Below are 12,180 nucleotides of genomic sequence, written 5' to 3'. Positions count from 1 at the left end.
TTTTTACCTATATCTTGAAAAAGTAATAACTGAAAACGTACTCGTCGGCCTGATTGGCCGCGAATGCAGTAAATAAATAAACCAGACTAATAATGTTATGAGCGACGTTCCTGTTTGGTTTGGCAAAACATAGTATTGGATGAAGAATAGTTGCTTGTCAGTACTTCATGCAGGATGTTCCGTAATAAAATACTATAGCACAAAAAAATGGCAACATGTTGTTAAATTGTTCACGAGTTAGCTTCACAGCTTGATAACCTCACAGCCTTTCAATGCTGCCTGTTCCATTCAGTGTTGATTTATTTCTCTCTAATAAAAGAGAGTTCAACTGGCCTAACCCTACATTTGTATAGGCCCCTACCTACTAATAACAACAATCTGAAGTTGTGTTGTTATCGACAAGGAAGTGCAGTTTTCATAGCCAATATGAGTGAACATTATGCTATTGTGTTTTAACGGCCACTGTACAAACAGTGGGTGCATAATAATATGAGTCAGTGTAATAAACAGAATATGATAACAACTTCAAAGTGAAATTCAGACTGTTAGCTTATTCATGGTTTGTATAGGGAAGCGTACTATAAACGTAAGCGCACTATATTTATCACTATATAACTCCTATGAGCAAAATTATGTATGACACGTGACGCATGTTCAACCAATTAAAAAGACGAGGATCTATAAGTGGCTTGTGCGGTACATAAATATAACAATTAGCTATAATCAAAAACATTTGATCTGTATTTATAGACCTGTAGGGGGATCAACTGCCACTCAATTTTTCTGAAAACTATTTATTAGCATGATATAATTTTACAACAAGATAAATTTGTGTCAACAACCTTTGGGCTCACCTCTATTTTCCGTTTTCAACTTTGAGAAAGAGAGAGAAATTATTTTCGATTTTTGTTTAAAGTCTCTGGACATGCTCCTTATTTGGGCTCAATGATGTCTAAGAACTCTATCTCGGCTTTGTTTTGTCTTTAAAAAGTAGGCATATTTGTAATAAGAGCTCCTTTTGAACAAATACGCGTGTCTGCATTGAGTGGGCGTTGCTTAAACTGTTTGTGGCAATCGAAAGCTTTCCAACTGGTTAATCTATATTCTGTATACTAGATAAGCCAATGTGTGATGGTATCATTACCAACTACATGCTGACGACAAAGGCGTCGTTAAGAGCAAACCCAGACGACACCTGTTATTTTCATATTGTCCATATGTTCCATTCTACAAGCCCCTGCCTACAAATTAGAAACCCGTTCTATCTGGGGAACTGAAAATTGTGTGTTTTTAGACATACCACTCAGTTTGTGCTTGCTGTTTTCTCAAGTGATATGCTTCTTGTTGACAACTGTCGAAATTAAACAAAAGTTGGTTATCTTCTCTTCTTCAAAAAAGTGTTGAACTATTCTGCCTTTATATACAGCTGCCATTGACTAAACGGGGGCAGACACGTTCCATCAAAAAATTGGAAGCAGCGGTGGACTGGTAAAGACAGAAGAAACTCAGGTAATTTCATTGACAGCTTTCTGCTTAATTCTTTTTTAGGCGACACCACTGAGCCAGAGTTTACGTTGGTTTCCCGAAAAAAAGCAATGAAAACTATGAAAAGAAAAGAGCATATAATAATAACCAAAAATTTCTCAAAGCATCCAAAAGTGGTTACAGCTTGAAAGACAGGCCAACACTTTTCACAAAGTATGATTAGGCATACCAATCAGACTTCGCTTGTTGTTTTTCAAAGTGATAAGAATAGTTGAAAATACTCGTGTCTGTTCATATCATGGGGGGGGGGGGGGGATGAATAACTGGAAATTAATTAAATGTCAAATTAAATTATTTGTGTTTGTATGTTGGTTTATTTGTTATTTTCAAAGACGCATCGCATACAGGGTGTTAATATTCCAAAGCAGTGGCAGCGTTAGAAATCTCCCTCAAACGTAGGCTATTCAAAGGCTGCACCCAAACACAACCTGTTGCTATGGTGAAATGACGTCATGTTTGTTTCTCATGACGGGGAATTCCCATGTGCTGCAATCGCAAAGTGTTATTTATTCCACACCAGTACGTCCGCACAGCCCTTCAGCGAACCAACGTCTGACCAATAGTGTCAGTGGAACAATTACGTTAATAATGGTATTAACAAAGTATTCGCAAAGTGCCTCCTCCAAAAGCCTACTCATCATGTCGAATGTGTGATTGCAAATCTAAACAAAAAAGTATTAATAGTCAAAGTGCTCTTGTGTAGTTTAAACATAATTATTTGTTTGTAACAATAATTGTTTTATGTTCAATCATCTAGCTTAAAGTAAATATAGTGGGTTTTTTTGTCTCGTAATTCATATGATTAGTTAGTTCTTCAGGATTTACAGTATGATTTGATGTAGTTACTTTGGAGGGGGAAAATTAAACAAATAAACAAATTCCGATCCTCGCAACTTCGATCCATTTAGCAAACAAGTTCCAACACAGCATTTTTTGTTTGGCATAAAAGAAAAAATACATTGATAGATCCAACATGCAACCAAACGTTGGTTACGAGCCCGGAGCTAAGTATAACGTCAACGTCGCAGAGCCATGGCAACTCGACAATTGAATGTACACAAGCATTCGAACATCATTGTTCTCTGTTTGCTTTTGCAGAAGCCGCTGAGCCGTATCATTGAAAACATAGTTATAAAATTATGGCTTAAAGGTGGGAGTGGAGAAATAGGGAAACGGGTTAGTTCAAAGAGCTTATTTAAATTTCAACTTGTCAAAGCAAACAAAAACATTACACTTCCAGTTAGAATTGGTTAAACTGATTATGGACCCAGTTCCATGGCTCTGCTTACCGTCTACTTATGCGCTTACGATCACCAATCTTCGCTTACTGTGCAAGCCCCGACCTTCTGCGTTATTCTTGTAATGAAACCAAGGATGCCTGTAACAGAAGCACACCCGATTGAATCGCAAAAAACAGTTTTGTATGGTTTTTTGTTTAAAAAATTTAAAAACTCACATAATGGTTGAGAGAGAAATAAACGAGAAAAAGCGGTAAAAACTACCGTATACGCTTCACAGCCAGTGATGTGGAACCACAAGCAATTCAAAAACAAAAGTGGTGAAAGGTCAGCTTATACGCTTCACCAGCCGTCAAAGATGTCAATTACGGAATATATTGCAAGTAGACTGTTGCTCTGTATTAATGAGATGTTCTTGCAATATTTTGTGGTACACCCGTTTTATAATGAGCACGACCAGGTGTTCGTTGTGAAACACTAGCACGGAAACCTTTCAGGGGCGTCAATCCGTCTTGAAAGGTGGGGGACATAACATTTACGGCGTGGGGTCCGGGGCCCGCTTTAGGGCCCCGGGATTTGTTTTAGTCCGTAGATGCTCTCTGGTGCAATCTACGGAGTCTGAGGGGTGATGTTCTCCCCTCTTAGATTTAATGGCTATTTCAAGCTATGATGCACCTATTTTTGCTTTCATGGTTATTGTACCTAAAAAACAACTTAATTATAGCTTCGTAATATCCATTTTGTTTCTGCATTCTAATGCTCAGACGGCAGTTCATCCCTGGTGGGTATTAAAGATGGAGCCTGTTATAAAGCGGAACGCGAAGCCTTTTACGGCCTTGGGTCCGGGCCTAAGGGCTCGGGGAAATTTTGCATTCTAGATGCTCTGAGGTGCAATCTAAGGCCAATAATTATAAGAGGCATACAGAATGGGAAAGAACATTTGTAAAATGTGAGCAGCAGTAGAACCTTTTGAGTTAACAGCATCTTCAAGTTCGGACCTATGAACCAAGTTTTAGGGGGAAAATCTGTCGAAGGGTAGCACTCGAGTGCGAAACCTTTACGGCATGGGTTCGGGCCCGCTTAAGGGCCCTGAAAATTTGTGCATTGTAGATGTTCTGTGGTGCAATCTAAGGCCAATAAGAAGCATACAGAATGGAACAGAACATCTGTAAAATGTGAGCAGTAGAATCTTATTGGTTGACATCATGTTCAAGTGATCTATGACACGATTTTTAGGGGACAAATCTGCCAAAGAGTGAGCACGCAAATGCGAAACCTTTACGGCATGGGTCCGGGCCCGCTTAAGGGCCCGGAAAATATTTGTGTTTTTAGATGCTCTGTGGTGCAATCTTTAGGCCATTTAGCGGCCAAATGGCAAACGAAACAGAACAATGGGAATATTGTGTTCCATGCTCCACAGTTCCACAGTGCAAAACATGAGTTTCATGATAAAGGTGGTCAAAAGACATGGGGAACAGTTGATACTGTGTCCCCCCACCCTTCGAAAATGGGGTGGGGGTTCACGTTCCTTCCACTCTTTCATGGGGGAGGTGCAAACCTGTCAACGATGGACCATGCGTGTGGGAAGCCTTTACGTCGTGAGGTGCGGGCCCGATTAAGGGCCCGGGGAAATTCTGCATTTTAGATGCTCTGTGATGCAATCTAGGGCCAATTTTGAGGGGGACATTTCATATAGTGTCCCCCACCCTTCAAAAAATTGTGTCATCCTTTACCCACAGGATTAATGCCCATATAGGGACACCGGGTTTCGTCTAACTCAGGGCAAAACTTGGGCTTCATGATAAAGGTGGTCAAAAAGGTGGAGGGGGGGGGGGGACATTTGATATTGTGTCCCCCACCCTCCAAAAGGTGTGGGGGGGGGGGGACATGTCCCCCTGTCCCCCCCCACCCCCTGATTGACGCCCATGACACCTTTAGATTTTGTTTTGGTTTGAGGTGTTCATCCAAAAGCCGAAAACCTATTTTATTTTTATTTTTTTTAATGGCCATCACACATTTCCACTGCATGGCGACGGGGTTTGATGCCCGTAAACCTAAGGCCAATACGATCTCATATTCTTTAAAAGACTTGGAGTTAAAGTAGACAACAAAGTTATATCTCGATCTTTTTACTTTATATATCAAATAATAAACCACAAGGGAAACTGACTGTGTACATTTTTAAAATGGTTTTAGGATGAACAAAGAAAAATTGACTAGAGCGGGATTTGAACCAACGACCTCCGGTTTAATGTGCCGGCGCTCTACCAACTGAGCTACATGTATCTAGCCCTATGTTGGTGGTCTCCCTATTTAGTCAATATCTTTGTTCGGGGGGTGCCTGTCAGAAGTCATCGATCTTTTTACTTTTATGTAACTTGTTACGCCCCTTAGGTTCGCTCATGAAGTGAAACGGAGCCATTATCAAGAGAGGAAACCTTTATTTTCACACAAGACATTCATTGGTTTCATTCTGCATGACCCGATCCCTCTACTGTCAATCGTAAGTGTAACAAAACTATTTTGTTTTTCTCAAGGGCAAGCCGTAATAAATAAACTCAATGTCAGGCCCTGAAATTATAGTTAAGATTGACTTTCTGGTACTATGTAAAGGTCAAATTGTAGGTCAAAAATTGTTTCTTTAATTTGCTTTTCCATAGAAATAATTTCGTTTCGTTGAAATGTTGTTTTATTGTTATACGCAGCCCCTTAGTGGGACTTTTCATAGGAGTCTTTATTAAGGCCGCCTCTGATTGATTAATTTTAAATTCCTGAAAAGTTATGAGAGGATGCTTTTGAAGGAAACAAGTTAACTGAGGGAGAACGAGACAGTATTTCAGGGGGAAAACAAAATATTTCAGAGACAAAATAGATATTTCAAAATTGTAAAACAATAAATCACATTATTTCTTGGTGCTGTTGCCAAAAAACATGTTTTTTTTTATCACCACTCGCTTATTATGCATGATTATTTCTTGAAAAGGACAATGTGCTAACACAAAAATAAAATGTTATAGAGATTGGACGCAATACAGGAAAAATAGGACACCAGCGGAGCATTTTAGAAACAAGTAAAAACGCGACGGAAAGCAAAAGCCTCTCAACTTGTACACAATGCAGACAGCTACTCCAAAATACAGTTTCAATGGTAGATCTGTATGCAATTGTATTGTGCTTTTAAATACAGGTTAATCGTAGAGTCAACAATTTGTCAGCATGGCAACACCGAAATCACCCAACAAAGTTCACAAAGAATTCTCAATGGCCACAGCTGGAAGAAATATTCAACTCGGAATGCTGTATAATTGCTTCGATGACCAGTCCGTTACAGGGTTCACAATTTGGGATCAGGATGAAATACAAACAAAGCGCAAAACAGATGAGTGTCCTAAAATAGATTATAGTCTGATTGCGGAGGAAAGTGAAGGCAAAAACACACAGAGCGTAGATTCAGACTATGACTTATCCCTTAGGGTTGGTGTCGTATGTGGATTTGTTAAGGCTGAAGGTTCATGGAAATACCTTAATGAAAACAACCTGTACGCGCGTAAGAAAAACAATATTGTTACGTTACGTTGCAAAGTACAAACTAAACGTGAGCAAATTTCAATGCCAAACATGAAGCCGGTCGATTCCGATAACCATATGGAGTTACTGGACGGGCGCGTCGATGCCACACACGTTGTGACAGGTGTTACATATGGGGTCCAAGCGTTCATGGTTTTTGAATCGGAAAGTTTGAATACCAGTGACAAACGGCTAGTTACACAGAATTTGAAAGCTGCATTAGATTTAATCATACGCGAAACTCCTGCTGGAGTCGAACTTAATTATGGGTCGAGTACAGATACAACTACCGAATACCAAGCATATAGCCGGATTCGTTGCACATATTATGGAGACATTCTGCAAACCGATTCACAAATTCCAACAAATTATGAGGAAGCAAAAGTATTTTGTTCTAAATTGCCTTCATTTGTTGAGTCACAGGGAGGAGTTCCCATAGAGATCACTCTCTCGCCCTTGCCTAATTTCCTTAACAAGGACAAGACATTCCATGAAATTCACAACAATGTGCTAACAATGATCTTAGATCACACTCGCGAACTAGAACAGATGATGGCCAGATGTAACGCCCTTACTCAGCATAATGTACGCGCCCAATTCCCAGGGTATGGAGAAGTTTTTTCGGAATACCATCGTCAGATCTGTTACTACTTGGACAAGTTTAAACAAGAAACTTCGAAACTCATTCTTGAAATCAGAAGGGGGTCCTGTGATGCAGACAAAATGATAGAAGCTGTGACCAAGTCTAAGAATTCTCCGTTTGGGACTAGGCAGCTTAGTGTCTGGATCAAACAGAGAGAGCAAGTGTTGAGTGCTTTGGAAGGTTTACTGTCAAGTTTACCTGGAATACAGGTAATTGAAACTCAAGAGAAGTTTCTTGACGTGGCAAATGACGAGAATAAAAACTTTGTCATATGTCTTGCACTCCCCCCTGCCATTCAGTCAGAAACATACCTTTCAGACCTCAAGCGGTACATGGAAAAGCCCGATAAGAAGTTGCCAGGCCACAATTTTGATAATTTTGAGTTGAATTTTGAAAGAAACGTTCGCGGTTTTTATAGGGAAAACAAAAATGACAAACTCAAATTTGTGATGACAACCTTCGGTCACAAAAACGTCACAATTTCAAATAGGGGGTCGATCTTGTTGTTCAAGCGTGGGGAGCTTGATAAGAAGGCTTTCGAACCACCGGGACAACCAGATGGTTTGAAATGTGAACAAGGAGAGAACTCCTCTGCAGTCAATCTGTCCTGGACACCCCCTCGACATGTCAAATGTGTGGACAAATACATAGTCAAATACGGACCTAGTTCCGGAGGACAGATCAAAGAAGAGAGCACATCCAAAACTAAACTTACCATAACAGATTTAGCGAAAAATACATATGAGTTTCAAGTATTCGCAAGTTGTGCAGCTGGGACCAGCCAGGGAAGCAATAAAGTTACACAATCGGTAAAGGGAAGCAGTATTTGCACTGTGATGTAAAGCAGCAACAATTGTTGTGTTTGTATTAGTCGATATAAACTAATCAAAGAAACGAATCGTGACATAAAGAAACCTTTTATTTTCATCTGAGTTTTTTGATCGTATGTTCACTGTTTCTTCAATTATTTGACTAATTAATGCTTGTCAACGAACTCAAAAATTAATATCCATTATTATATTCGAAAGTGACTCACAGTTTCAAGGGTGTTTTTTCCCAAAATCGGTTCGACATCCAATTATCCCTAAACACAATTAAAATTTTACCAACGACTCTTATATGAAGAATATTAAAATAGCAATAATACTATGGCCACCTTCCTAACCACAGCCAGATTTTACTTATGATTTTATTTAGCAAGGCACGAAGGAAACACATTCACCTGCATCATGTAACTCATACATAAATCATCGTCATAACAAAATACAATAGACAACAAAATAGGCACGAAATCTGCCCCAGGCCACACTCAACGAAGTTACTACGGCGGAAATGCACACATCATGAAATCATGGCTACCAGTTAGTTGCACTGCCACACTTAAATTTAAAATGCGTTTACATTTGAAGAAAACAATATTAATAAACAGTTTGTTCGAAAACAACAATTATAAACAAGTTAAATGTTTTATTAAGAAAATGAAGGTTTCTGTTTGCAAAACCATTTTGATCGATAAGCTCGATTTACTAGGAACTCCCAATTATGCTTAAAGCAAATGATGAATCTATACACACAAAAAAAATGCAGTAGATACCCAGACTCCATAATGGTCACCATTCTTGCCTCGTCAAGTCAAATGAACGGGACCCGATTACATTGGAAACGAGACTGCGAAAAGTTTCATATCAAGTCATATAGACTTTTATTTTAATTTTTTGAGCTTTAAGGCAGAAAAGGGAACACAGAAACATGAGAAATAGTTGTTTATTAATAGTTTTGCAAACAAGATAGTTAGGTATCTTCCTCAATCATTCACTGACTTGCCACAACACAGACCTAGACACGTTCGAATTATCGGCTACGGGTGGACCGTCATCTAGACCCGATTCAAACATGATTAAAAGTCGGATTTCGTGCATGCGCTTATCGAGTCGAGTGTTTGCGCAAAAAAAAACTCATAAAATGAGGCGGAAAAATAAAGACAAAATAAAACGCGAGCGAGAGGCCGTAATAATGAACTTGAGTTTCTGTGTCGTAATTAAATAAGTTTGTATTTTTGAAATATTAATGAACTTTTTACTTTCTTGAAACCATTATGAGTGATAAATAGTATTTCATCACATTGATACACCTTTTGAGTGTTTAAGTTTCCTTTTCTTCAGACCGGCGTTTTTTGACAAAAATTGATGTACTTTGATATCTTACTTTAGATGAAGTTTACTTTACTTGTCATAAGCATAAGCGTCTACTTTGAGTGATTGTTAATATTTTATTGAGTTGAACTCGAAAAGATCTGAAACATGATTATTTTTCAAGTTGTCTTGAATGTATCATGGTGGATGAAGATTGCTTAATATATTCTTACCTTCCTCTCTCTTGAGTGATGATTATTATTTTATGAAAAATATTTTAACTCAAATACATCAAACTAATACTTATAAAATAATTGTCTAATAGTTGATGCTGAGTGTGCGACTCTCTTTTTCTTTCAAACATAAGAGTATATGCTTACGAACAATAAAACAATTTTTTTAATAATTGTTTGTCACGATTTATATGTTTAAAAATATATAAAGTTGTTTTGGGGGCTGACTCCGCCCCTCCCTTTTGTGACGTCAATCGAGGCAGACTTTTCCTGCAATGCGTATAGTAAACACACGTGCAAAGGACATGTACGTCCAAGTCGTGAGTTGGTACATTTCACACATTTTTTTTCTGCATTCAGCAGCAATACACCTGGTCGGCATTGCCGGAAAAAAAAACTTTTGTTGTTGTTGAAACCGGCAAAGTCTGCCTCGATTACGTCACGAACAGCGCCCTCTCGGGTCGGGGTCTACTCTTAAATTTGTAAATAACATAAAAACTGATTGTTTAAAACCTTAGTTAACTGTTTATTCACAATCCACTCATCAAAACACATATATTAGTGACAAAAGCTTTATTTTGAAGAAATACCACTTCCAGGTGACTTTAAAATCAGTTGTCAACAAAGCCAATTATTGTTTATGTAAACTACTTCACATCTGCAAAAATTAACGAATATTGGTTTCCTCGAAAACCAGTGTCTCTTTAAAATGATGTTAATATTAAATACATTCAATTTAATGTATTGTTACTATGGTAGAGTAACTTAACATGTCATGTCTAATAGTTGATCAAAAATTGTTTTTCGTAAAAATCTGTTTAAAGTTGCTATGTCAGATTTTTGGCCCAAAACATTAAAAAAATTGATTTTTTTTTAGTGAATGGTATTTCAAAGAGTATCACCCGCTCTAACGAAAACAAGTTTAACTTTTACCTTGAATGTTCAGGAACCATGATAAAAATTGAAAACGTTTCTTATAAAACACATAAGAATTGGTCACGTTAAATATTGTCGGGAGCCCGACAAAAACTAATTTTGAGCACTTTATTTCACTGCTACTAATAATTTGCGGACTTTTTCGAGCAACGGCTCAAACGTAAGCTTGTAACTTTCTCGACCCCCATCAAAATGCCTATTGAACTTTAAATCAAAACTTTTGGGTCAAATCGGCCAACAATCTGACATTGCATCTTTAAGTGGTGACTAATATTTGAGTTGAGCTAAAATATATAAAATTAATGGTTAATAGTAAAGTACTAATTATTATTATAAGATATTTGAATTGAGCTTTAAAATGCTTGTTTTGGGGTGTAGTTTCCTCCTCTTGAAACCAGAGTCTTTTGAAAATTATTTGACTTTAACTTTAAATTTGATACTTTACGGCTAAAGTTTGCTTTACTTAAAAACCAGCGTCTACTTTGAATGCTGAACAATGTATTTCAACTAGTGAATTGATCTTAAATACATTTTAAATACTCAAAATTGTTTCTATAAAAACACTTCTGTTATGTCATAGTTGAATAACCAGTGTTTATTTTAAGTGCGTAAATACCTTAGATGAACTTAAATACATAAATAAATGTTATCTAGTGATTAACTTGACATGTATAATAGTTGCTGAAGATGGCTTTTCTTCAAACCAGTGTCTTTTTTACGTCATAAGTATATAAATTTAATTGTTACTAGTAAATTACTTTATTAATCTAATAGTTGATAAAAAGTGCCTCTCTCATTATAGTGTCCCTTTTCAGTGATGATTAATATTTCATTAAATTTATTTTATGTTCTTGACTTGTACCTTTAGATACGTAAATTGTATTGCTACTCTGTATGCCTATGATTATTAAGTAATAATTGCTGGTAGTGTCTTGTTTACCTAAATGTAAAATAATGTGATGTTTTCTGTTTAATCACACTTGATGGGTCTGCAGTGGATTCGAATTACTTACAATGTAAAGTAAAGTGCTGAGTTGGAGTAATTAGGGTACAATGAAGTAGTTTAGTTTAGGTAATACCGCCCTCATTTGAGCAACTGTTGTTCTAGGGGCATTTAATATTAGCCTATGGTTGCACCAAAAGTCAAGGGATAATTATTATAAGATACATGTTATTATAATGTGTGTAATGGTCTATAGAGGAGAACTACTGTCGGAGTCGGGAGTTGGTCCGTAGGTGTTGTGCGGAGGCACGTCAGAGTTTCGAGTTGTCCGTCATAGTGAGGTTAAACTGGAAGGGGCATCCTGGGAAACCTTTGCGTATGCGCCCATCCATTCGATGATCAATCGCCGGCCTTGACAATACAAGAGTATTCGTACCTTGGTATCAAATATTGGTTGAAACACCGTCAACCTGTAAAACTCCAACGGACAACTCACCACTCCGATGAAGGTTGTCCTCTAGAGAACACTTTTAACAAAAGATGAGGGGAAGTATGAACGCTGATGAAGAGGGTTATAAATACCTAGAACATGTTTATGAAGAAATAAGATTTGGACTTGTACAAACGACAAAAAAAAATAACATCAATGTTTGTTATTTCACCCCAAAACCGAGATTCTTTAATTAAGAAACATAATTTAACACGTTTACTGGTGTTTAAATTGTTTTAAGAATGATGTTTAAAGAAACATTACATAATTGGCAAGACAAAAACTTGTTTAAGATCACAACTTGTCATAAAACGTACACGTTCTATTGACAATGATAGTAGAAAACATCCCTTGAAATATTATTTCTGTCTGAAATGTCATATTTTATGAGAAATTTTATTCAATTGGTGTTTAAATCGCTGCAATGTAATGCGTAAACGGTTTTCACTATTT

General features: G+C 37.4%; 1 protein-coding gene across 1 annotated transcript; it reads left to right on the top strand.

Moving 5' to 3' along the window:
• The first annotated feature begins 1,325 nt into the window (after positions 1 to 1,325).
• On the top strand, positions 1,326 to 12,122 carry LOC139948838 (cytolytic toxin-alpha-like). The gene is made up of 3 exons (XM_071947180.1): positions 1,326 to 1,509; positions 5,178 to 5,286; positions 5,971 to 12,122. Exon 3 carries the CDS (start codon positions 6,000 to 6,002, stop codon positions 7,833 to 7,835), a length of 1,836 nt encoding a protein of 611 aa, XP_071803281.1. The 5' UTR covers positions 1,326 to 1,509; positions 5,178 to 5,286; positions 5,971 to 5,999; the 3' UTR covers positions 7,836 to 12,122.
• The last annotated feature ends 58 nt before the right edge of the window (positions 12,123 to 12,180 follow it).

The sequence above is a fragment of the Asterias amurensis genome, chromosome 16, assembly GCF_032118995.1.
Source record: "Asterias amurensis chromosome 16, ASM3211899v1".
In the NCBI taxonomy this organism is placed as follows: domain Eukaryota; kingdom Metazoa; phylum Echinodermata; class Asteroidea; order Forcipulatida; family Asteriidae; genus Asterias; species Asterias amurensis.
Note: the sequence above shows the minus strand (reverse complement) of the source record. Positions and strands in the feature narration are given on the sequence as shown.